The sequence below is a fragment of the Ostrinia furnacalis genome, unplaced genomic scaffold (genome assembly GCF_004193835.3).
Source record: "Ostrinia furnacalis isolate ACB-3 unplaced genomic scaffold, ASM419383v2 OfSCF3746, whole genome shotgun sequence".
Classification (NCBI taxonomy): domain Eukaryota; kingdom Metazoa; phylum Arthropoda; class Insecta; order Lepidoptera; family Crambidae; genus Ostrinia; species Ostrinia furnacalis.
This window is the reverse complement of record NW_021133985.1, coordinates 355,069-382,016: the sequence shown is the minus strand read 5'-3', so window position 1 is coordinate 382,016 and position 26,948 is coordinate 355,069. Positions and strand designations below refer to the sequence as shown.

The 26,948-nt window shown below is 38.3% G+C and overlaps 4 protein-coding genes across 6 annotated transcripts in view; 3 read left to right on the top strand and 1 right to left on the bottom strand.

Moving 5' to 3' along the window:
* Positions 1-5,504: 5,504 nt before the first annotated feature.
* Positions 5,505-11,733, top strand: LOC114358189 (uncharacterized). 2 transcript variants are annotated; one of them, XM_028312089.1, is made up of 7 exons: positions 5,509-5,779; positions 5,958-6,098; positions 6,198-6,329; positions 6,846-7,000; positions 9,100-9,266; positions 9,914-10,097; positions 11,534-11,733. In XM_028312089.1, exons 1-7 carry the CDS (start codon positions 5,699-5,701, stop codon positions 11,715-11,717), a joined length of 1,044 nt encoding a protein of 347 aa, XP_028167890.1. In that variant the 5' UTR covers positions 5,509-5,698; the 3' UTR covers positions 11,718-11,733. The 2 variants fall into 2 exon arrangements, with proteins under 2 accessions (XP_028167889.1, XP_028167890.1); XM_028312088.1 differs by having other exon boundaries at positions 5,505-5,779; positions 5,958-6,329.
* A 48-nt stretch (positions 11,734-11,781) lies between these two features.
* Positions 11,782-16,763, top strand: LOC114358169 (UDP-glucuronosyltransferase 2B20). The gene is made up of 6 exons (XM_028312052.1): positions 11,782-12,769; positions 13,200-13,419; positions 14,042-14,253; positions 14,367-14,625; positions 15,302-15,518; positions 15,746-16,763. Exons 1-6 carry the CDS (start codon positions 11,933-11,935, stop codon positions 16,008-16,010), a joined length of 2,010 nt encoding a protein of 669 aa, XP_028167853.1. The 5' UTR covers positions 11,782-11,932; the 3' UTR covers positions 16,011-16,763.
* SpdS (Spermidine Synthase) lies at positions 16,649-20,115 on the bottom strand. 2 transcript variants are annotated; one of them, XM_028312090.1, is made up of 4 exons: positions 19,922-20,115; positions 19,540-19,764; positions 18,852-18,977; positions 16,649-17,561 (listed from the first exon to the last, which is right to left on the bottom strand). In XM_028312090.1, exons 2-4 carry the CDS (start codon positions 19,741-19,743, stop codon positions 17,019-17,021), a joined length of 873 nt encoding a protein of 290 aa, XP_028167891.1. In that variant the 5' UTR covers positions 19,744-19,764; positions 19,922-20,115; the 3' UTR covers positions 16,649-17,018. The 2 variants fall into 2 exon arrangements, with proteins under 2 accessions (XP_028167891.1, XP_028167892.1); XM_028312091.1 differs by having other exon boundaries at positions 19,540-19,761; positions 19,922-20,085.
* Positions 20,116-23,980: 3,865 nt separating this feature from the next.
* The window catches only part of LOC114358175 (probable phospholipid-transporting ATPase IF), a 36,394-nt gene continuing 33,426 nt past the window's right edge, over positions 23,981-26,948 (top strand). The window contains exon 1 of the mRNA XM_028312068.1: positions 23,981-24,343. Within this exon, the coding sequence (XP_028167869.1) occupies positions 24,251-24,343 (93 nt within the window). The 5' untranslated portion in view covers positions 23,981-24,250. The remainder of the gene's footprint in view (positions 24,344-26,948) is intronic.

Here is a 26,948-nt window from a genome sequence, read left to right as displayed (position 1 = left end):
TTGAGTTTTTTTAGCCCAAATTAAAATACGTACTGCATACTGATCTGAAAAATTTTAGTTCAAAACCCGATGACTGATGGTTAAATTTTCGCGCTATTTACCAATAGGCTACCAAAGTTCCAGCTATCCATTTCCGTTTTTTTATTCGCTCTCACCAAATGCTAATTCTTTGCGATAGAACGAGATGACATGAACAGAAATAGATACCTGGAACTGTGGCCCAGTAGCAGTTACAATTGACTACATTCTACACTTCATAATTATAGCCTGACCAGGAACATAAAAACCCTCGCCATGTTGCGGAAAATTAATGGTACTAATTTCTTTTAATGGCAACAGTAACTGAAAACTTCATTGACATGTCACCTTGCATGTCAGTCTATTGCTGTCAAAGTGTAAACAAACTTTATTTTAAATGTGCGCAATTGATTTTGTGAATTAAATTGCTAAAATCTTTTTATAGTCGTGAAAGAAAAGTGGTTCACAATGTGTTAAAGTATTTGTCGAAGAGAAATACTATGGGTTCGGACAATATTTTCATTGAATAATGTTTCCGACAAAGGTTGTCAAATTGACTGACATGTTTATCGTATAGTACAGTCAACTATGAAAATTAGCTGTGGTTTGTTTCAACTACCTATTTTAAAGTTTTTTGTCACTTTGTAAGTATTGAATTTTATGGAATTGGGAAAGAAGTACCGAGTTTGAAGCGTTCATGAGCAGACATTGTAGTTGAATATTCAAGTTCAAAATACAAGAAAAAACTGTCAACTGTCAACCGATCGCTTCAAATGCTCCGATTAAAATAATATTTTCTGTGTTATTCTTGTGCGTTCGAGCCCCTGGACTATATATTTCCCTTCAGTAAGTGGCAGGCCTGTCTTGTGCATAAGGACAGACTCCCCGTGGCTGTTTTGAGCTGTGTTTTGATAATCTTCAGTCATCATCCAGTATTGACAGTATCCAAGGACGCCCTTTTTGACAACGTGGGTTGCCGTAAGCCAGCCAATAACCGGATGTAATCCAACGCATGCGCTACGGCAACCCTTCACCGATTCCTCGGCGTGCGCTGTCCACGCATGCGCGGTGCTTCGCTGTTTAGCTGCGCTGCTTAGCAACCAAGCCGACGACGTGACGTGTTGATAACAATGATGACATATGGGATGTTTAAATGTGCTGTGTTTTTATATTTTATTTTTTATGAGTTTTTGGAATCCTTTTTATTAGTTTAGCGTCATAATTACTCTATTTGTCTTGACGTGAATGTCGGCAAGTTCTTCAATCCCTGGCAGCGACGACGTACAACTGGTACAATGCCCTCATTGCCCACAGCCCCGGTTTTTTAAAGGTAACCGGGGCTTGAATATACACATTGGCAGATGTCATAAATCCCCTCATGTTTCCTTACCAGCAGTTTCTCCAGCTCCACACCCGGCTAACCAACCTCTTTGGCAAACTCTCGGCAACCTAAAAAATTCACTTCCACTCTTGAAAAGAATCCCTCGTTCTGCACGGCCTTCAGTCGCTGTTGCTCTATCACATTGCATCGAGCATGTGATTAGAGTAAACACGACTGAGAGCTGGGCAGAACTCCTAACGTTTTCCTATAGAATCCTACATATCAATCAAAATAATAGCATGTCATTAACACAAAAAATAAAAGAAAACTGCCGTCTAAATCCCTCCGTTCATTCCATTGTTATTCCTCCCTCTCGGCCCCAAAATTCCAATAAATCCATAAAATTAATTGAATCAAAAGTTAGCGATGGTGATCTCCGTGGAGCCGCCAATCTTTTATTTAGCAACGATGTTGTCGCCGTCGACTGCCAGGAAACACTCAGTGCTCTTGAGGATAAGCACCCACCTCCAGCACCGAATCTCCTCCTGCCTCCGCCTCCTGATCCTACCGCTGCCCACATAATCTGCAAAGAAGATGACGTATCGTCTGCCATCTTTTCATTCAAAAGCGGGTCTGCCAGCGGCCTAGACGGTCTTTCGCCTCAACACCTCAAAGACCTTCTCTCTGTCTCAGTCGGTGACGCTGGCAGAGTTTTATTACACAATATGACTCTTTTGGTAAACCTAATGCTATCCGGCGAAGTACCAGCTGACATTATCGAAATTCTTTATGGAGCCAACTTAATAGCTTTACGGAAAAAAGATGGCGGCATTCGCCCTATAGCTGTTGGCTCCACCCTTCGCCGTATAGCATCCAAAATTTGTTGTTCTCATATTTTACCTACCGTTTCTGCAGAATTCCAACCAGTACAGCTTGGTTTCGGCGTCAAAGGTGGATGCGAAGCAGCCGTTCACGCTCTCCGTACCTTCCTGTCACTTGACGCCGCGGAGGTGGTGCTGAAGGTGGATGTCAAGAACGCCTTCAACTCGGTAGATAGAGGTGCCTTGCTTTCAGCCATTCATCAAAAAGTTCCTTATATTTACAATTATCTTTGGCAATGCTATAGCAAACCCACAAAATTAATTTTCAAAAACAACCTATTATATTCATCTGTCGGCTGTCAGCAAGGTGATCCTCTCGGGCCCGCTATTTTTAGTTTGGCAATACAACCCATTATTAATTCACTAAATTCAAAATTTAATGTGTGGTACCTAGATGACGGAACTATCGCTGGCGATATTTCATCCGTTCTCTCAGACTTCCACACCATCATTGATAAATTCAAAAGTATCGGACTTGATCTCAATTATTCAAAATGCGAGCTATTTATCCCAGAATCAAAATTTTCACATGTTCAGTTACAAGACATTATTACAAAATTTTCAGCTTTAGCTCCCAATATCAAAATTCTCAATAATACGTCACTCCGTCTTCTAGGTTCCCCTATTTTTGACGAGGCTATTCCGATTTTTATTAATGAATAAATTTCCAAATTTCAGCAGTCCTCCGAAAATATGCTAAAGATAAACCCTCACATGGCTTTGTATTTAATCCGTTTTTGCGCATACGCCCCAAAATTTATATATTTTTTACGTAGTACCCATTTTTGGCTTTTTCCAGGACTACTGTCAACCATTGATAGTTCGCTCAGGGAGACACTCTCCAAAATTCTAAATTGTGCATTTACCGATAACGCCTGGAAACAGGCCTCTCTCCCTGTGCGTTTCGGAGGACTAGGCACACGTCAGATATCGCATATTGCCCTTCCAGCTTTTCTGTCTTCTGCGTATGGTACAGCCGAACTCTTTAATAAATTACTGTCCCCTTCTTTAGGGGTAGTGGAGTTGGCTCACCTCGCAGAGGCCAGAAACGCTTGGACTAGGGCATGCCCGGGAGCCGATCCACCTACCTCTCTATCGTCTCAGAGGCAGTGGGACGAGCCGCTCTGTTTGCGTTTTCAGAGTGATTTATTGGCTTCCTCCGAAAATGCTGCAGAGCATGCTCGCCTACTAGCGGTCTTTCAGGCAGAGTCTNATAATTAATTACTTAAAATTATTATTAAATATACAAATATTGCTGCTGCTGATCTGTTGATACCAATGCCTTACTTTTGAATAAATGGGAAAGTATGAAATTCACGATAGTAATTTATTATCTCCTCATTATTTAGGGAGTAATATTATAAATTAATACAAATATTAAAATCAAATCAAAATCAAAAATATTTATTCAGTTTAGACCACAAGTGGCACTTATAATTTAATTAATCAGGTTGTCATATTGTAATGGATGAAAATACACTAAAAACAAATTAAAACAAAAAGGATGGGGAAAATATTCCATTATTCTGTGGTAACGCTAACAAAATTAACGCGTGAATTTTTTATAGACAAATGTAATCTATATCTATATATATATATAAAAATGAAACCCGTTTCGCGTTGTCACGGCATCACGTGTGAACGGCTGAACCGATTTCGATAATTCTTTTTTTTAAATGTTTGTGGAAGTCCAAGGATGGTTCTTACGGAAAAAAATATTAAGAAAATCTCTACGCTAAGGCGGTACGAAGTTCGCCGGGTCAGCTAGTTCTATAATAAAAAAGTANGTTTAGACCACAAGTGGCACTTATAATTTAATTAATCAGGTTGTCATGTCATGGATGAAATTACACTAAAAACTAATTAAAACAAAAAGGATGGGGAAAATATTCCATTATTCTGTGGTAACGCTAACAAAATTAACGCGTGAATTTTTTATAAGTAGACAAATGTAATTCAATATAAAAAAGTAGGGTAAAATATTCCGTTGACCTGTGGCAACACTTACAAAATACAACCGTGATTTTTTTTGAAAATTATTATTTAATTAAAATGAATTGGAAATGTGCTACTTACGGATAAAACATGATCCCATGCACTTTCTTCGTAATTCCAGTAGCATTCTTACATGTTGGAACGGCACAAGACGGCATAATTTAATTATAAAGTGTCAATCTGACGGATATGTAAACAATGCGCGCGCCGGCCATTGACTGATTGCTCTAAAGTCAAAGTAGTGCGATTTGGAGTACTTTATATGAATACACATTTACGCCCGTTGACGGTTTCTGGTTTGTTCCGTATTCTGAGATATGAATACACATTTACGCCCGTTGACGGTTTCTGGTTTGTTCCGTATTCTGAGTACAGGAGGTACCTCCCTTGCCGCAGGCGCGGCGGCGGCCTCGGCTGAGTGCTCCAAGCGGCGCAAATATGCAGCTCTCAATGAGAGTTATATATTTGTGCCGTTTGGGGTTGAGACTATGGGACCATGGGGTCCAAGCGCTCGTTCCTTTTATAAGGAACTGGCAAAGAGGCTCACCGAGGTGACCGGTGATCAAAAGGCTGGCAGCTATTTCGGCCAGAGAATTAGCCTGGCCATTCAACGTGGCAATGCTGCCAGCCTTTTGGGCACCATTCCTGACTGCGGCGCTGGGGGTGAAGTATTTTTTATTTTGTAAATAGTTTTTATCGTAAGTAATTTTAAATTTTTAGTTTTTAAGTAATTTTAAGTTAATGTTATAAAATTTATTATCTTAATGTTTATTAAATAAATAGAGCGAAAAGTTCAGAATTTGATTATTGATGAATAATAATAAAATCCTACTTGCTCGATTGATGGTTTCATTTAATTTATTTAAACCAGTTTACCTATAATATAATATGTTTTTGTTAATTTATGAAAATATTAAATTAGCCTATAATCCTGAATCCTGATACATAAAGTTAGCCTATTAATTTAATACAGGTACGACTGTACCCAGTGTTGCACTATCAAATGCAATTGAAGCGCCTCTATGCCAGGGTTTTTATGTTCCTGGTCAGGCTATACTTGATTGATCCCCTTTTGAAACCTCTGGATCTGCTCTGGATGATGGATGACCTGTTTTACTGTTTTCTCACCGTAATGAATAGTTAAGCCTAACCCTTAGTATTGTCTATGGTTTAATAGATTATCTGTTAGCGTCATAGAGACGCGGTGTCAATTTTTTGACAGCTTTGACGTTTGCTGGTTTGCTTCTTGCTTGCTCTAATCCATATCTGTGTTTGCTTGCATTGTTTTCCTTGCAATTTGTGCAGAATTTTACAATTTTTAAATCAAAAAAGAAGAAGAATTCTTCAAAATAAGATTTTTAAGAACACAAAAACACTTATTGCTTAAAAAACTTTCGTTTTTGTAGAAAGCACTTGAGTTATTGGCACTAAAAATAAATAGTAATGAGATACTAGATTTGCAGAATCAAAAATAAATTGAATAATGGCACAGCAGTCACAGTTTTCCTTGGCTTGGGATGAATACAGAAGAAATATTTGTAATGGTTTGAGCTCTCTACAACAGGTACAATTATATTACCTAGAATAATCCTCCATACATTTACTGCTGTTTAGAAACTGGATCTTTTAGAATTAAAATCGTTTTGATATCAAAACAATATTTGATTCATTAGAGAATGCTTTATAGCAGAAATATAAACTTAGAGATAATACATAATGTAATTATTTTATTTTATTTGTAGAATGGGGAGTTTGTTGATATGACATTGGCTGCAGATGGTCACTTCGTCAAGGTGCACCAGGTTATTGTGGCACTGGCGAGTCCTTACCTCAAAGAGCTTATTGCGTCCATACAGTGTCCTCATCCTGTGGTATTTTTGAACGTAAATTTCTTATTTTTATCCTTCGGTTTATGTCAATTTGTCTTAGGTTTATATGCATTTGTAGAGAAAATGCTAATTTCTGTAAATTGTTTATTACAGAAAATATCCTACACAACTTTGTGCTCAGTGCTGGAATACATTTACACAGGTGAAGTCCTGGTTTCCGTTGATCACCTCAATGAGCTCATAGACGCTGGCAGAGAACTTCACATCAGGGGCTTGGAGGACATGGTAATTTTAGTTTATTAATTTATAGTATAAACTAGAGCAGGGTTTCCCAATTTTGGAACCCTAATTGATTATACTTTTACTAGCGCAACCCCCGTACTACTCCGCCCGCACGCCCTGCCCCTCCCTTGTGCGTAAACAAGTCGGTGCGCGCGAACAACGTCGGTCACGAAACGTGGGATAATATTTTTTACGGAACCCTTGCGGCCTTTCCATGGAACCCCAGGGTTCTGCGGACCACCTTTCAGGAACCGCTGAACTAGAGTATGGTTCAGACAGAACTTCATAACTAAATGTAGCACTAATAAAAAAGTGTCACAAGAAAAGTAAAACTTCCACATAATTTTCATAAACTTTCATGAAAATCAAAAACAGGGGTAAAACTGTTAAATTATGGGCTTGCAGTGGAAAACTTCCAATGGAACCATTAATTCTTGGAAGTAGCAGGAGGTGTGATAGTTCCCATTTTATTTAAGGCTGACCTAAAATGACTGATAAATCCTTTTTTTTTGTTTTCAGAAACTACAGCAACAGCTGCCAAAATCACAAGAACTGTATGCAAACTCTCAAACAAGCAACAATGTGGGGGAATATGACGAAGAAGTGTGTTATTTTGAAATATCCAACCAGAGGAGTGAAGATGACCAATCACAGCTAGAGTTACAAACTTCAATGTGAGTGTTTAACTGTGAAAGAAGGAAGACCTGTTGCTTTGAATTTGGCCTAGCCTAGAGACACCTTATCCTTTTTTATTTAAAAAATTAATAAGAAATAGAGTGTGACATTAGATGTTAATCACACATGGTTTTTATATAAACCTATATTACTGTGAAGCCATATTCCAGAATAATCAGGATGTCTGACAACAATATTGCCTTACCTTATTGGTAAAATTTTGTAAAAAAAAGTGTACAAAGAGTGCATTTTGTACCCAAATTCAGAAACACTGAGTTTATTTTATTTGAAAACTAGCTACTCGCCTCAGCTTCGCATGAGCGCTAAGTATACATACATATAAACCTTCCTCTTGAATCACTATCTATTAAAAAAACCGCATCAAAATCTGTTGCGTAGTTTTAAAGATCTAAGCATACATAGGGATAGACAGCGGAAAGCGACTTTGTTTTATACTACACTCGGCATCAAATAAATCGCACCTTCTGCAACAAGCACTTCTCAAACGTATGCATCCCCACTTCCCACTAACAATGGTTCCATTTGAAAGCCTAGTTCTAAACTTCATTTCATTAAAAGAAAGGTTTTTACCCCAAAAATGTGTTTTTAGAAGGATCCAGAGTCACTTCTTCAAAAAATAGGTAGTTACACTTGAGCCAACTTTTATGGCTATAAAACTGTTAAATTGGGATTAATCGCTATCCATTTGTTAAAAAGGACACGTAAGATCATTATTTGGTTTTATAACCACAAAAATTGGTCTAATTGGTCCCAGAGGTGAGCCCCAAGTGAGACCTATTTTCAAATCACATTAAATGGTATAGCCTGACCAGGAACATAAAAACCCTGACACAGAGGCGCTTCAATTGCATTTGATAGTGCAACACTGAGTACAGTCGTACATGTGTTAAATTAATAGGCTAAATGTATGTATCAGGATTCAGGATTACGGGCTAATTTGATATTTTCATAAATTAACGAAAAATATTATTAAAGATAACCTGGTTTAAATAAATTAAATAAAACCATCAATCGAGCTAGTAGGATTTATTTTATTATTCATCAATAATCAAATTCAGAACATGAATATTCAACTGCAATGTCTGCTCATGAACGCTTCAAACTCGGTACTTCTTTCCCAATTCCATAAAATTCAAAACTTAGAAAGTGACAAAAAACTTTAAAATAGGTAGTTGAAACAGACTATAGCTAATTTTCATAGTGGACTGTACCATACGATAAACATGTCAGTCAATTTGACAACCTTTGTCGGAAACATTATTCAATGAAAATATTGTCCGAACCCTTAGTATTTCTCTTCGACAAATACATTAACACATCGTGAACTACTTTTCTTTCACGACTATAAAAATATTTTAGCAATTTAATTCACAAAATCAATTGCACACATTTAAAATAAAGTTTGTTTACACTTTGACAACAATAGACTGACATGCAAGGTGACANATTTGGCCTTGCCTAGAGACAACTTATCCTTTTTTATTTAAAAAATTAATAAGAAATAGAGTGTGACATTAGATGTTATATCACCTATGGTTTTTATATAAACCTATATTACTGTTAAGCTATATTCCAGAATAATCAGGATGTCTGACAACAATTGCCTTACCTTATTGGTAAAATTTTGTAAAAAAAAGTGTACAAAGAGTGCATTTTGTACCCAAATTCAGAAACACTGAGTTTATTTTATTTGAAAACTAGCTGACCCGGCGAACTTTGTTCCGCCCTAATGGCAATAAATAAGCAGACTTTTTTTTATTTCGAACGGGATAAAAAAGTATCCTATGTCCTTCTCCTGGCTCTAAACTACCTCCCTGACAATTTTCAGCTAAATCGGTTCAGCCGTTCTTGAGTTATAAGTGGAGTAACTAACACGACTTTCTTTTATATATATAGACTAGCTACCCGCCACAGCTTCGCATGAGTGCTAAGTATATACATACATAAAAATCAAAATCTGTTGCGTAGTTTTAAAGATCTACTAAGCAAATATAGGGACAGACAGCGGAAAGCGACTTTGTTTTATAATGTGATAAGGTCCTTCTGTATCATCATTTTTTTTTTATTCTGCTAACAGGTATCCCGAGGTGTACGACTCAGACATGAAGCCTGAAATAACTGAGAAGTACGACAATAGCATGCTACACAACTTTGAGCAGGAGTTCGTGGACGACGGTGTGGCTGAGGAGATTACCCCTGACAGCCCCATGACCCCCAGCAGTGAGATATCACAGAAAAACCCAGGTTAATAAATATCCTTGGACATTTTTTACACTGCGCCTCTAGTCCCAAAATAAGCAGAGCTTGTACTATGGGTAGTACAACAGATTAAACACACTTAAATACTTTTTTAAATATTATGATAGAAAACACCCAGTCCAACACAAACAAATGTGTTCATTCACACAAATGTTTGTACTGTTCGGCAATCGATCCCGCGACCTCTTGGCATAGAAGTGCGTTACGAACCACTACAGCAAACCGCCGTATTTCTTTACTTGTTACCACCAGTAATTACAACTAGGCAACAATAGGGAATTCAAAATTTTTAATTGCCATTTTCTTTAGCGTTTATTTTTCAGAAATAAAACGATTATACTATTAATATCAGAAAATAGTTTGCTGTGTGAGAAGCACCAACCGAAATCGTGCCCCACAGCGTTTCGCCGTTTCACTAGTGTTTTTCGTTATACTTTCGCCATTCATTCGCTGGAGTGTGCTAAAGGCTAAACGCGAAAGCGATACGACAGCGAGTGTGCGCTAAAGGCGTTACTACGTAAAAGTGATGTGAAAGCAAACCGACTACTATCCGTTTTCGCTTCGCTTTCGCGTTTCTGTGTCGACAGACGATTGCAATTAGTTTTTCAAATTCTTAATACGTTTTATTGCAGGTGTGAGCATAATGCAGTACACAGTATCGAACCAGGGCTCGCTGCAGATGATCTTAAACCGTTTCGTGTACTACCTGAAGCACAGCAACGCAAGTGGCACGCGGCAGTGGCGCTGCGTGGACTATGTTAGCGCCGTCAAGTGTCCTGCGCATATCGTCACGAAAGCTGATATGGTGCTACAAAGGTCAGACTCTCATTTCATTATTTCAGTCACAAATCGTTCGATTCGTGTTCTACCTGAAGCACAGCAACGCCAGGCAGTGGCGCTGCGTGGACTATGTCAGCACCATCAAGTGTCCTGCGCATATCGTCACGAAAGCTGATATGGTGCTGCAGAGGTCAGACTCATTATCATTATTTCAGTCACAAAGCGTTCGATTCGTGTACTACCTGAAGGACAGCAACGCCAGGCAGTGGCGCTACGTGGACTACGTCAGCGCCGTCAAGTGTCCTGCGCACGTCGTCACGAAAGCTGATATGGTGCTGCAGAGGTCAGGCTCTCATCATCATCATCATCATCATCATCATTTCAGCTACAGGCTGTCCGGTTTGTGTACTGCCTGAAGCACAGCAACGCAAGCGGCACGCGGCAGTGGCGCTCCGTGGACTACGGCAGCGCCGTCAAATGTCCTGCGCACGTCGTCACCAAGGCTTACATGGTGCTACAGAGGTCAGACCCTCATCATCATCATTTCAGCTACAGGTCGTCCGGTTTGTGTACTGCCTGAAGCACAGCAACGCCAGCTAACGCGGCAGTGGCGCTGCGTGGACTATGTTAGCGCCGTCAAGTGTCCTGCGCACGTCGTCACCAAGGCTGATATGGTGCTGCAGAGGTATGGTCCTCATCATCATCATCATCATCAATATTTCAGCTACAGGCTGTCCGGTTTGTGTACTGCCTGAAGCACAGCAACGCCAGCTAACGCGGCAGTGGCGCTGCGTGGACTACGTCAGCGCCGTCAAGTGCCCCGCGCACGTCGTCACCAAGGCTGACATGGTGTTGCAGATGTATGGCCCTCATCATCATCATCATCAATATTTCAGCTACAGGACGTTCGGTCCGACGGATTAGCAAGCTGAAGTGACAATGGGCAAGACACATAGTACGCAAAACTGACGGTCGATGGAGCAGCAAGGTTCTGGAATTGAGGCCGCGTATCGGAAAACGCAGCGTGGGACGTCCACCCACAAGGTGGACCGACGACATCATAAAGGTAGCAGGGAAGCGCTGGACGCAAGCCGCTACAAATCGATCAACATGGAAAGCATTGGAGGAGGGCTATGTTCAGCAGTGGATGTGAAATGATGATGATGATGACGTTCGGTTTGTGTACTGCCTGAAGCACAGCATCGGGCATCCACTGCCTTACATAGGAATACCCATATTAACCTACAGAATGACCGGCTGGATATTGCGACCTATCGGCACTTCTGGCCCTTTAGCAATATGTTGTCATAACGTCTTGAATTATATTTGAAGTGTATTTTTGTCACAAATTATGTTATGCTTTTTCACTGGTACTTTTGGAAATGATAATTCTATCAGACAATTATCTCGTAACAAAATCCATCAAAATGGGTTCTGTCTGACCAAATTATTAAGTTTAAACTTTGTTACAGAATCCATGCGCATACGCACCCATTTCACGATAAGAGGATTTTGAAAAAAGTCAGAGCCGGCTCCATTTTCTCCGCTATCCAAGAAGCAGAAAACCAAGGAAAAGCTTTTAAAAGAAAACGAATGAACTCGCCTGCTGAATCTAGTATAAATAGTGCCGATATAAATCCTGCGGATATAGAATAAATCAAATTTTAGCCATCGCTGTTATTTTATTGCAGTTCCAACCTATTTGTAGTTACGCCAGCCATTTCAGTAGTCGCGCGGCGGAACTAATCTTTTCACAAGGGTTCAGTAAATTAAGGAGTTAACCTATAAATAGCTCACTCACGAGTCTTTACGTCGTGTTGCATCTTAGTTTAGTTGCACGCACAGCTCCGTGAATACGTGCCGTTGTGATAATGCATTACTGGCCATTACTTTTTCTGACGTGGGTCGAGTTATGTCTCGGATATAATATACTTGCCCTCCTGCCGTACCCGGGGAAAAGTCACCACATGGTTTTCGAACCATTGCTTCAAGAGTTGGCTAATCGAGGCCATCGTCTCACCGTAGTGTCGTTCTTCCCTTCAAAGAATCCTCATCCGAACCGTCGGGAAGTCAGCCTGGTCGGCCTGGCTCCACTCAATGTCGAAGTGATAAACATGACCGACTTCGATCGCTCATACTTCGGTTTCGCTCGGTATTTCGAGCATATCCCGGTTGTGACCAAATTGGCCGAAATGAACTTGGAACTTTGTGAAAAGCTGCTAGACGCGGAAGTGTTCAAAGAGTTCGTGAACGCCGAAGGGAACTACGATTTGATACTGGTGGAGCACTTCAACAGCGATTGCATGCTTGGACTGGTCCACAACTATGGAGTCCCATCGGTGGGCTTGATGTCATGCGCGATAATGCAGTTCACGCCTTCAAGGGTTGGGAGCCCTGATAACCCGGCATACGTTCCCAATATGGTATTACCGATGACGGACACCATGTCCTTTCTGGAGCGATTTGAGAATGCTCTGGTGCTATTCGGCTACGATTTGTGGTACGAACTCGCAATAAGATGGAAGGAGCAAAAAGTTTTGGAGAAAAAGTTCGGACGTTTACCCAGATTGGAAGAGATCGGCAAAAACGCGAGTGTGATATTGGTGAACACCCACCACAGTTTAAATGGAGTGAGGGAACTTCCGCCGTCAGTCGTTGAGGTTGGAGGTATCCATCTTCATAATCGGACTATGCAGCCTTTACCAAGGGTAAGCTGAATTAGTAAAAATGTAAGGACCTACTTAATATAACAACTCTACATAATAAAGTTTCTTTGTTTGTGTGCATTTAATAAAAAATATTGCATTATTATAGATTAAGTTGATCATTAACCTACTTATTAATTGATGCATTGTAATAATTATGCTAAGCACTTTTCTTCCTTTAACGAGACAATAGTTTATCAATTCAAGTTATTATGAAAACAAAAGAGTAAATAATAAAGTAAGTTAATTTACTTTAAGTAGAAATTATTTTATTGTTACAAAACAAGCCTAAAAGTGAGTATTAAAATCTCGATTATGTATTTCTTCTAAACCTATTTTTTAAAATTATGTATTTCTTCTAAACCTATTTTTTAAAAGCCAAAAGGTGACCGATAGTCCTACTTATCTCACTTGCATGTTATTTTGTTTTAAGGAATTAAACCAATGGATAGAAGAGGCACAAGACGGGTTCATCGTGTTCAGTTTTGGATCCTTGATCAAAGGATCCACGTTGCCAGCGAGTTGCGCGGGCGCCATCTTGAAAGTTTTCGCGCGCTTGCCGCAGAGAGTGCTGTGGAAATGGGAGGCGGAAGGCATGGAGCTGCCGGGGAACGTGAGGCTGATGAAGTGGCTGCCGCAATATGAGTTGCTGAGTAAGTTATATCAAAAACGTAGGCTAAGAAAACCTTCCGAGGCAGTTGCTTGATAACTTTCTTAAACACATTGACACGCAATCGAAGGCTCTCCCGATCCGCTCCTATAATTCTTAGTTTTTGGGACAATAAAAGAAAATCCACATACTTTGTGGTGTATTACCTATCTACTGATCTATATACTTCTACTTACTTATCTACATACTAAAATATTATATCAGTTTTGCGGAGCTGACAAAATAGATCTGCGAGCGAACTTAGTAGACGCACGTACGAGTAGGAGCATTGCATTCGAGCACGTACTTACCCACACTGTAGATTACTCGTAAGTAGGCAAAAAGACGTTTTATTGCTACTTAGCGATAAGATCGCCTAAATGAAACGACAATTTAGCCCATGTCGATGTCGGACTGGCCGAATCGAGATCCGAGGAACACGGGTTTGAACCCCGCCTCCGCACGATTGGTTGGGGTGAACTCACTCTAAAAGCATATTATTTACCAAAAGGGGTTAAGTCCTACTATTAGTGCAAGGTATTACTTTAAAAAAAGCGTTCAATTTTTTTTCTTTATCAGCATTTAAGTATATGGTGTGCAAAAGAGTTTTTCTATGTTTTTCGCAGCTCATAGGAACTGCGTCGCATTCATTAGCCACGCAGGAGCCTTGAGCCTCACAGAAGCGGTCTCGGCCGGTGTGCCTCTCCTAGCCATCCCGATCCTGGGCGACCAGTTCGGAAACGCAGCGCACGCTAAGAGGGCCGGCTTGGCAGAGGTCCTGCCGTTGAGAGACTTGACCGAGGAGGCGTTTGAGGCTGCGCTAAGAAAGATTTNACCCGTCACAGAAATTAAAATTCATCATTTCAATTTCTGCCCGGCCGGGAATCGAACCCGGGACCTCTCGGCATAGTAGTCCGTTCTGAACCACTACACCAAACGGCCGACAAATAGACCTACTTACTTCTCACTTGCATGATATTTTGTTTTAAGGAATTAAAGCAATGGATAGAAGAGGCACAAGACGGGTTCATCGTGTTCAGTTTCGGCTCCTTGATCAAAGGATCCACGTTGCCAGCGAGTTGCGCGGGCGCCATCTTGAAAGTTTTCGCGCGCTTGCCGCACAGAGTGCTGTGGAAATGGGAGGCGGAAGGCATGGAATTGCCGGAGAACGTGAGGCTGATGAAGTGGCTGCCGCAATATGAGTTGCTGAGTAAGTTATATCAAAAACTTAGGCTAAGAAAAGCTTCCGAGGCAGTTGCTTGATAACTTTCTTAAACACATTGACACGCAATCGAAGGCTCTCCCGATCCGCTCCTATAATTCTTAGTTTTTGGGACAATAAAAGAAAATCTACATACTTAGTGGTGTATTACCTATCTGCTGATCTACTTCTACTTACCTACTTATCTACATACTAAAATATTAGGTATATCAGTTTTGCGGAGCTGACAAAATAGATCTGCGAGCGAACTTAGTAGACGCACGTAGGAGCATTGCATTCGAGCACGTACTTACCGTGGTGTAGATTACTTACTCGTACCTAAGTAGGTAAGCAAAAAGATGTTTGCTTTAAACACGTTACTATAGTAGTGATTTTTTCGTAGAGATTGCTACTTAGCAATAAGATCGCCTAAATGAAACGTCAATTTAGCCCGAATCGAGATCCGAGGATCACGGGTTCGAACCCCGACTCCGCACGATTGGTTGGGGTGAACTCACTCGTAGATAACGCTAATACACAAGCATACCTATTATTTACCAAAAGGGGTTAAGTCCTACTATTAGTGCAAGGTATTTACCTACTTTAAAAAAAGCGTTCAATTTTTTACTTTGTCAGCATTTGTATGGTATGCAATAAAGAGTTTTTCTATCTATGTTTTTCGCAGCTCATAGGAACTGCGTCGCTTTCATTAGCCACGCTGGGGCCTTGAGTCTCACAGAAGCGGTCTCGGCTGGTGTGCCTCTCCTAGCCATCCCGATCCTGGGCGACCAGTTCGGGAACGCAGCGCACGCCAAGAGGGCCGGCTTGGCAGAGGTCCTGCCGTTGAGAGACTTGACTGAGGAGGCGTTTGAGGCTGCGCTGAGAAAGGTTCTGGACGAAAGGTAAGAACATTCATCAGCCACGCTGGGGCCNGCTAGGGCTTTGAGCCTCACAGAAGCGGTCTCAGCCGGTGTGCCTTTACTGACTATACCGGTCCTGGTGACCACTTCGGGAACGCAACCTCAGCGCAACGTACTGACAGCTTTCTTTATTTTAGAAAAAGTATTACTTATTTAAATGCCCGTATGAATAAAATTTGACTACTTTTCAACTACCTACTTACTTTCAGAATGCGCACCCAAGCAAAGCGCCTCAGTGAGATATGGAAGGATAAACCGATGAACCCCATGGACCGAGCCGTTTTCTACGTAGAGAAGACCGCACGATACAAAGGCCTCAACATGTCAACTGACGCCCGATACCTAAATCGGATTCAGTTGGCAATGCTGGATATTGCTGCTTTCCTACTTGCCGTAGTAGTTATACTTGGATGGTCGATTGTTTGGGTTTTCCGAAAATGTAAGAGGAAAATATTATGGCTTGCGTCTAAATGAGATACACGATATTAATAAGATAAGTATTTAAATTGTAAGCAATATTAGAGAGTTCACAATAACCTTAGCGCCGAATCCTACTTGACTAATTTTGGTCACCAATCAATTACCCCCTGCCACTTTAAAATTGAATTTACATAATGCTGTTAAATAACTAAACAAACACAATTTCGTAAAATTAGAACTTTATTATGTATAAAAATATATTTATAATCCTTGATTTAACATTTCTTTAAAGCATACAAAAACTGTACAAAAATATGATAACATTTTCGATTAGCAATACAGCCTATGTTTTAAATATTAAGTTCTGTATTAAGGACTGACTAATAAATTAATAAATTATACCCTTTTTTTAAAGAGTATTCTGTTTCTTCTTATAGTTTTTAGATTAGATTTACCTTATGTAAGTAAGTACCTATTTTAGTACAAATAAATAATCTTGAGCATAAATTCAGGAATGTTATGGAATGCTTTGATATGTTTAAATTACAAAATGAGGCACTTTGATTATATGTAAAAATTTAAAATATCATATAAAACTATCATACACATTTTTAACACTTACATCTAATTTGTAACATACAACAAAAATATCATGCAAATAGAAGTTTGACTAATTATTTTTATTATTGCCTTTTCAGTATAGTACCTCTGGTTTCTGAGTTTTCATTTTGATTGCAATGATATAACAAGCTTTATATTCTTATTACACAGCACTTTGTAAGGGAAGCACGAGATTCCTTCATTTAAAATATCTAATTCAAATAACAATATTCTTACAATTCACCGAAAATTATTTCAGTAAATAAATGCATAATATTATTTTGTATCAATTGAATATGACACTACAGTATACAGTGTAACAATCGCATTAATTAGTACCATTTCACAGTTATTGTGCTTAAATAAGGACTTAACCATTACAGAATATAAATTGTCGAGACAGAGAACAGTCGATTTAAATTAAATGCACATTAAGTACACGTTTGCTTGGGGACAATAAGTTTACGCGAGCTGATATTTCACATGCGTCGGTAAAACAAACGCCGCCTTATGAATATCGCTGTTGTAGTACCTGAGGTTCATTGCTTTCTCGTCTTCGGGCGACAGTNGCGACAGCACCAGTTGGGGCTGGTCGAACTTGATGTCTTTGTCGAGAGAACCTATAACGAACCCTATCTGGCCTGACGGGTACGATGGCACAGACGTGTATCCATAAGTTGCCGCTGGAAACTGATTTTTGCAGTACCTTAGAGTGCTTTTGACGAGTTCTAGGTCGTACCAGACGGTGCCGGCTTGGGAGCAGACGATGCCGTTGGGTTTTAGAGCTGCCTTCATGAGCGAGAAGTAATTTTCTTCGAAGAGACTAACTGCAGGACCTACAGGGTCGCTGCTGTCAGTGATGATGACGTCGAACTCTTGCTTGTGGTTCTTGAGGAAGGCGAAGCCGTCTCCGACGTGAAGCGTCAGCTTTGGGCTGTCGAAGCCCACGGCCATGAATGGCAGGTACTTCTTTGAAACTTCAATCACTTTCGCGTCGATTTCCACCTGAAAGAGCATCAATACAAAAAAAATATTAATAGAGTTGTTTCAGAATTTATTGTTCATTTAGACAATGCGATTGTCTCTTATAGATAATACCATTGTCTACATGTGATCGAATGCCACGCGCGCGCCGTTTGGACGTTTTTATATAGACGACATCGCGTATAACGAACGATAAATTAATCTACTATATAAAAATAAGTCGGGTTTTCCTTCCTGACGCTATAACTCCAGAACTTACGAACCGATTTCCACGGTTTTGCATTCGTTGGAAAGGTCTCGGGCTCCGTGACGTTTATAGCAAAGAAAATTCAGGAAAATTTAACAAACGAAATTCCACTCGGGCGAAGCTAGTCATCTCTAATTATCTCAATCAATTTATTAACAAAATATATCAAAGATAAGTATCACAGTGGATAATGCTTGTGTAGACATTTGGCATTATGGAAGAATATGAACCACTGGTCCAGGAAGAATTTACATTTTTGTAACTAAGTAAAGATAAGGCAGCAAAGTTTAAAAGTCAACAAATCAGTAAAGTGATAAGATTAGGAGTTGAATGTCAATACTTATTGTTAGTTTAACTAATGGTCATACTTAAGAAGATAAAAATGAATACTTATCAAAAAGAAACATTCCTTTCTCTCTCTCCCCTTATAATGTAAAAGTGAAAAAGATAGTTTGAGTTTTTTGTAGTTTGAGTCTATGACTAAGGTTACAACATAAATATACTGGTCATCACAAAAATCGGCCCACCTACGTTTTACAGGAAAACTCGTTTCTACTGACACAATCATGGTGCCCCAACAATATTGGTGTTATTTGAAAGCCCAATAAATATCCTTAAAGAAAAACACATTTAATTTCTTAATAAACGATTAACATAAACGCGATAGACTGAATGTGTGTAATGTGACTGAAAAAAGACCTCACTTTGGGCTCACCTCTGGGATCAATTAGACCAATTTTTATGGTTATAAAACCAAATAATGATCTCACGTGTCCTCTTTAACAGATTGATAGCGATTAATCCCAACTTAACAGTTTTATAGCCATAAAAGTTGGCCCAAGCGTAACTACCTATTTTTTGAAGAAGTGACTCTGGATTCTTCTACAGACAAATTTTTGGGGTAAAAACCTTTCCTTTAATGAAATGAAGTTTAGACCTAGGCTTTTAAATGGTGCCAATATTGGTGGGAAGTGGGGATGCATACGTTTGAAAGTGCTTGTCGCGGGAGGGTCGATTTTTGTGATGACCAGTGTAGTTGGAAATAATTAATTAATTATTATTACCTGAACAATTTCTTTGACACTGGGGTGCTTGGCCACTTCTCTGGCCACTCCCCCGTCCCCTCCCCCCACTATAAGTACTTTTTCGGGGTTCTTGTGGCAGCATAGGGGTAGGAAAGAAATCATTTCCTGAAAATTAAAACACCAATGGATATCAGGATACGGTTATGGATATAGGAATAATATTATACCGGTTTCGGTTACGGATATTTTTTATTTCGGATATCCGAAAGTTTCGGTTGCGGTTACAGATATCCATAGCAGCTCTGGTTTGAAATCAACTGAAAATATTGTAATACTGTGGTACATCAACCGTACTGGCAATTTACAACCACAACATATTGAATGATAAAAATATGATATTTTACATTTTAAATGTGCACTGTTTCACAACAATTGCATGATATCTGATAAGGCAAATGCATTTGCAGGAAAAAACAGAATATAACTATCACTAAGCAGTTATCATTTTTCCTCAAAGCAAGCTGGCTGGTTCAAAGATAAGGAAAATCTTTACACAAAATTATCCTGTTTCTTTTGATTTTACACAAATTGGTACACATTATGGAGTACTTTTTGAATTCGAGTACTTTATAAGCAAAGGACAATTGAGTTGAAAAGAAAATACAACAGAAAAATTGTGGGAAGAAAATGTTGCAAAATTATAATTTCAAAGACTTGTAGATCTTACCTGATATGAGAATTCATCTTTCTGTGTGCATTGTATGATCCCATCCAGCACTAGGACTCTTCCGAGGCTTCTGGTGTCGAAGACCTGGACCTTCTGGAACTGCGACTGCTCTTCATGCAGCACCTCCGTCACCTCAAACGAGAATGTAGCCCCCGGCCACATCTCACATGACTCGGAAAACCAGTTGTTCTTCAGTTTATTCATTTTGATATCGTTCTAGAACTGCTAGAGAAACGGAACAGTTGCAACCAAAAAATAATTTTAGATAGTGATAAAACAAACAGCTGTGAAGTTAATTAAATATAAAATGAAGCATTATATCAACAAAAAGATAATTGTTGAGGTTCTGCGGTCGTAGGGCATGAGATAACAGACAACTTACTTGTGATAAAATTAGTATGTTGGGACGCCGACAAGGCCGCACGGTTTACAATAGTGAGAAATACTACACGTGTCCCTCAACAGGCAGACAGTAAATAAGTAATGGCAGTCTCTAATTAATAACACAAAATATGCTGAGAAGATAATTTCCAAGTTTGACAATGCGCTACATAGAGAAAAGTAATACATAGGAAATAGAGAACCCTCTCTGTCAAATTTTTGAGCCTACTAATTGACAGCCTGGTGTTAAATTCGCTGTACCTACTTAACCTACGTACGTAACGCTCACATACACACATAGTACACGCACACATACATACATAAAGTCCACGCACACATACACACAGTTCACGCACACATAGGCCCTCATAACCTTCAAAGAATTATTGTTTTTATGATGTACAATGTAGAATTTTTTCAAATCCATTATTTTGAAAATATTTATCTTTATGGTGTACGTATTGTATTATTTTCAAAACAATGGATTTGGAAAAATTCTACATTGCACATGGAAATGCAAATAAGTAAACAAAAACTTTTGAATTTAATAATTTTACTTTATTTATGAACACACATAATATTATACACCAAAAGCGTCTTTTCGCAAAGTTTTCAACAACACTAAAAAAGCATTTGCACATTGAGAAAACTCAGATCACTTGTGAACATAACAGAAAGTTTCTTAGCGATTCACGAAGGAACGAACAAAACTCCGATGAACCAGAACAGCAGCAGGTACGAAGGAATGAACTTGAATTTGACTCGACGACTCTTCAATACTTTAATAGGGCCACAGAAAACTTAAATGATGGATAAGAAAACAAGAATGCATTTAACCTAACAAAAACAACACCGGCCATTTTGGAGGAAAAACAAAGTTGCCATATGTTAAATAGTAATTTCTACTACTCTATTATGTAAATTATAACAAAAATGTCAATGTTCAGTTTTAAATTAAAACAAATTAATTTCATTTAAAAAAAGTTTTCACATAGTAATTAACAATATTCTCAAATATATTTTAATTAAGAAAAAAATGAAAATATGAAGGAAACAGGAGCAGCGACATCTAGAGCGTTTTAGGGTAGTTAAAAAGTATTTGAATTTATTCACCGATGTCGCTGTTTGGAAGCAAGTTTCACTTTGATGACCGTTGTATGGAAGTTTCTTCACCCTGATGCGCTACACAAACATGTTTTTCCGGTCAGCTGTCAGTTTTATGTCATGTCACATTTGGGGGTGTTTGGCCGAAAACAGCGATAAGAACAAGAAAAATGGCGTCCTTATAGCGGTAAATGCTATAACTAAAAATTATGCTCAAAATGTGTGAGAAAACATCATTTTTAAAGTTAGAAAAGTGTCATCACGTCGCTGAAAACATGCTAAAGTTTTCGGCGGTTGCCAATGTTGCCATCGCCATTTTGCTAACAATTTCTAACAATCGCTATTTTTGGCCAAACGCCTCCACTTATAGCTAGTGTAGTGCTAGTGCTGAAAGCAAAGCAAATATTATCATAGTTATTTGACTAATTCGTAAGTCGATTATCAATATTAATTATTACGTGTATTTAGTTGATACAAAAAAAATGATTTTATAGCATGACTGGCGCCCCTAGACAAGTGGCTAAAAAATGTAAAGGTTTTAATGTCGAAACATGGTCGCATGCGCATGCGGGTGAAAGGGGTCGAAAGGCCTTTTTATTGTATGGAGTTACAACGGATTCGATTTGATAAAAAAAAAGGCCACTTATCTAGACCTACAGAAATATCCTGAAGTTGGAGATGAGACAAAAATGCGTAAAGAAAATAAAGAAGATTCAATTTTTACATTAAAGAGACTAGATTTATCTCTGTAGACCCAATAGCTTCGACTAAAAGATACAAAATACAGTGGACCCACGGCAATCATAACCAGTGCCACAATAGATTTCTTGGATTATAGAGTACTGCCTAATAAGATCCCCTATAATCAGAAAATTTTCAAAGATCGATTTTTGTAATCCTCAAAATTCAATAAAACCTGTCTTCTAAAATGTTTGTACCACAAACATGGGTTAAAAGGATAGGATAAGATAGGTACTACCAAAAAAAAATTTTTAAATTCACTGTATCTTATGAAATAGACCATTGTTTTAATCGATGTAGAGTGCGATGTAGTGTAGTTGATTGTCGGCAACACTATTGTTGTCAGCTGTTATCCATAATCTGTGATTCTGTCATGTTCACAAACAAACAAAAATATTTGAAAATTGTTGTTTGAAATAAATAATTCCTAATAATTTTGGATGTGTTTACGTTAACGTGATTTTTTTATCAACAATGAATGATTTGTCAATTGAAGATTTCGTAGAAGCAGCTGCAAATTTCTGCGAAATATCAAATCGCATTGGAGACGGCTGGAAACTTATAAAACATGAAGAAGTCCACAAAACTTGCTTACGAAAACAAACATTCATTAATTTTGATCTCGATGGCGCCCAATATTTACTGAAGGCTGAATTTTTAATATTTTACAACTTAAGTTACGGTGTTCCATCATTCAGCTTCAATATTTGGAAATCATCTGGTGTCCTTCTTACTCTTGAAGAAATAAGGCAAATGTCGTTGATAAAGTAAGTTAAGATTTACTTTTTATTAAATTGTATTACTTTTCTATAGACTGCAAAATACAAATTTCTTTGCTTTTATGTTTATAATAAACTCAGCCAGAAAAGGCTATTTCTAGTGTCTATTTATGTTGCTGAATTCATTAAATTGAAATCACAAAGTCTCAAGTGAAATAGGAAACTTTTAGATACAAAAACGTCTTGAATGATAACAAAATTTTGTTTCTCTACTTTCAGAATCGACCAAAAAGATTTCTACTCCGTGATAACACAGCAAGAGCATCAAATATTTCTCCGACCATACTTCATTATACATCCTTGTCACACCGCAGAATTGCTGTCGGCACTGAGACAAGGTTGTAAGAACATCATCGTCGCATTCCTCGGTTTGATCACACCTCTACTAGACCTCAAGTTGTCTATGGAATATGGACTTTAGTAGTAAAGCCCCAGAGACATGGCTTATGATCATAAAGAATTACTAATTGTGGACTGCGATTTTGATGATGAATGCTAGAATGCTTTACACAAACCAAAGTCAAATACAAATTAATACAGACAGACCCTCAAGTAGAAAGGTTACTCTGATTATACAAAGTTGATGTCAAAGAAAACCTCAGAAAAAAATATGAATACACACACAAGCATATAATTTTGACTCTGGCAAATGGATAAAAGAAGAATTTGTTTTGCAGTTAGGTAAGATATTTTTGTCATTTGTTAATTTAGTTTTAGCAAAGCACCAAATAAGTTGAAACACTTAATAATAATAGGTATATTAATTAACACTTAATTTTGTATTTGTATATCTTGGCTAAATCCTGAAATTAAATGTAATTTGTATCTCTCCTGTGGATAAGCACGGCGATTTTATTATTGTTGCATTGCTAAATCCAAGACTAATAAAGACTGTTTACATGCCCAGTAATCCATGATGTTAGTATTCCATGATATTTTATATGACCACTCAATATGTATAACTTAAGTAAATGTCTTAATATATTTGTCTGTACATATAACTGGCACTCAGTATAATATCTTCATAAGTATCGAAACTCTTCTCCCAATGATGAGCATGAGCAGTAAACCAATATGTCTAACATATTGATATTTATTTGCATCACCATAATGTACCATAATGTTACTTCCTAGGACTCTTATTTTGACCCATACACTAATTAAAATTATCATATTTATACATTTTCGTAAGCATGATACGGGTACGTTAGTTTTCATCACATCATTAAGTTTGTTCAACTTTATAACACGCGGATTATCTACTTTGCTCTAAACTCGAACAAGTCTCCATACTAAGCATGATTTGGCATTCATACGTCATTATTGTTGTGTTGTTCGCGCATTCTCCTTGTTCGTTACGGCTATTTAAAATAGTATTAAAAAGCAGTACGTATTTATATTCAGCGCGCGTAAATGTTATCTTGCAGCAATGAATATTCAATTACCAAAATTCAGCTCATTTTCAAGCCAAGTGGCTTTTGATAGTGGGCATAGTTTACGAAATCACCTGCGTTTGATATCAGCGTAAAGGTCTAGGGCCGACGTCGCGAGATTCGTTCTTTATTGATACCATATTGAGCGTTGATAAGATAGTATTTGCTATCAACATGCCGTACCGACATTGTCGTTTTAGTCAAGTTTGCAGGGTCACGTATATTTTTTGTGGGAAATGTTGTCGTGAGTGTTGAGAAGTGAGCCGTGTAACGATGCGGCAGTGTGGGAATATAGTTCTGGGCTGTACACAAGGCCTTTGCAGGGCCTTTCAGTGGTTGTCGTGCCTGCTGTGCTGTTGGTACACTGTAAGTGCTCTATGGATTCAAATCGCTTTAATATTTCATAGTATCGTTATGAGAACGTTTGCACATTGCGTCTGGTGTAATGGAAGACGTGTCTAATTGTAGGTTTCTGTGTAAACTTCATGTTAAGTTGTTATTATGGGTGATAGGTACTACTTATATTTCACGGCGTACTTTTTAGGGATCCACAAAACTTTCGAACAGAAAACCGATCGATAGGTTTACTCATTCATCTAGCTAGGTACGAGTTGGTTTTATTGCCAGAAGTGGTATAGTAAAAGGGGGCCACACACTTGACCAAAAAAATACTTAAACATTTTGAAATGAGCTTGTTTCGTAATTTTTAATCGTATTCTATTGCCTACCTACCACATTTACCGCCCTCATCATCATATAAATTCAAAGAAAGGGACATTATGTTTATGAAGTGTAAACTAAGTGCTATAATATTATAATGCTCTTACTCAGGCTTTCAGTTTCTTCCAGTACGAGTGAGGATAAGAGCACTATCGCAAAAGTCCTGTAACATTTTCAGGTCAAATAAGTGACGAAAATGTACGGAAACGTCACTTTCAGTTTCTTCCAGTAGGTACGAGTGAGGATAAGAGCACTATCGCAAAAGTCCTGTAACATTTTCAGGTCAAATAAGTGACGAAAATGTACGGAAACGTCACGAACTCACACTTGCTCGGTTTTCATTAAAACCTTTATTTTCGACGACTCTTTCAACACTACGATTAATATTTTCGTCGTCGATATCGTCATACTTACACTATCTAAGTACGACCAGCTCTACTGGTAGAGGCCTATCAAGGTACCTACGCCCATAGATAGGTCTTTGATACGATTTAGATGTTAATGACAATGTTTATATTTATCATTATGTAAGGTATTATCAGTTATGAAGCTATTACAGCCTTCAATTAGAGGTTAATTGACTGAATATGAAGGACATTACGATTTACTAAACTAAAATAGAGATTACGTACATTTCTTCGTAATTTCGCTATCAGAAAATTACAGCCCTTTCCTTCTTTCATAAAATTGTATGGCTTCTACTTGCTATGCTATGACCCTATAAATCACCGAATCAGTTCATTCTCTGTTTCAGTAGATTTTTAAAACAACGACTCAGTAGCTATTGCCCGCGGCTTCGTCAGCGTGGATTTATTTTATCAAATTCATCACCCCTTCAAGTTTTAATTTTCCGAAAAATTGTCTGTCTGTATCTACTATCTATTAGCTTATGTCCTTCTCCTAGGTCTCTACATTATAATACTAGATTTTTTTTAAAAGTTTACTTTAGTTTTAATAAATAATAATTTGTTTTGTTTTAATCATTTTAACAGCATGGAAATCTGAGTGTTATTTTTAAAATGTTTGACATCTGACCTTCAACAGACTATTGTTGTTAACCAACAGTAACAAGCAACCTTCGTGTAATTCCTTATGTTTTTGTTGGTGTTTACTGAAATCTGTAACATTCTCTTTTCATTATTTACTCCACATTTGCCTGCCCTTGTCCCAAGACAGTTAAACTTTCCCCATCCACCCATTCACTATATTTAGATTTTTTTTTCTTATCAGACCTATCGCTATTTTTTCGTGCAAAAGTTCAGTCAAGCCAGTAATTCCTAGAATGGTAGTGCAAGGTTATCTATCGATATTAATAATCGATAAGAATCAAGGCGTCACAAACCCATGACGCTGACTTCTTTAATGCTGTCGCAATTTTTGAATACATTTGCTTAAAAAAGTGAGGTCATCTTCACTAACTTTCCTTATTTTTAACATAAAGTCTCCTTCACCATGTCGTTTGTCTCAAGCTGTGTAACGTTACACAGGAGATGTAGTGGTATTCATACTCCTATTCCTCAGACGCGAACAAATGCCGGTGGCAATGGCCGATAGTGAAGTCCCTCGTTCCCAAGTTCCATCTCTCATGAATAAATAAAGGCAGGGTCCGGTGATCTCTTCCTCTGGCAGAAACATCCCACTCAATACAATGTAGAACCCACGAGATACTGCGCCCACGCACATTTGATTTTCACTCCATCTGATTGAATCACTCTGTTGTTATCTCATTTTGGGTCGATTCTGATATTTTTAACGAAGAACGCAGTGTTTTGTTTTTTCTGTAAGTCACCTTGCTCCATAATTCTACGCTGCGCTGTCCTATGGAGATAGATCATTGCAGCACAGTCAGAAAAAGAGTTCTCATTCTGACATTAGTTGTGAAACAAATGAGTCAGCTGGGTAGAGGCTCCGCGCTTCATAGTTTGCAGTTCGAAGCATGTACGAGTACGTACGTGTGGCTAACCCGTAATTAGCAATTATCCATGACCTCGCCTGAATAAGGAATGAATAGAAAGGAATGGACGTCGATATTCAAGGAATTAATCTATACTTATAATAAATCTGTAGAGAGGTCAATTCTGTACATGAAATATATTTTCAAAATAACTATCAGGGGGTGATTAGTGATCGATACTGATGCCAAAAATGCAATCAGTAAAATTTTTGTCTGTCTGTCTGTCTGTCTGTCTGTCTGTCTGTCTGTCTGTCTGTATGTTCCTTATAGAAACAAAAACTACTCGACGGATTTTAA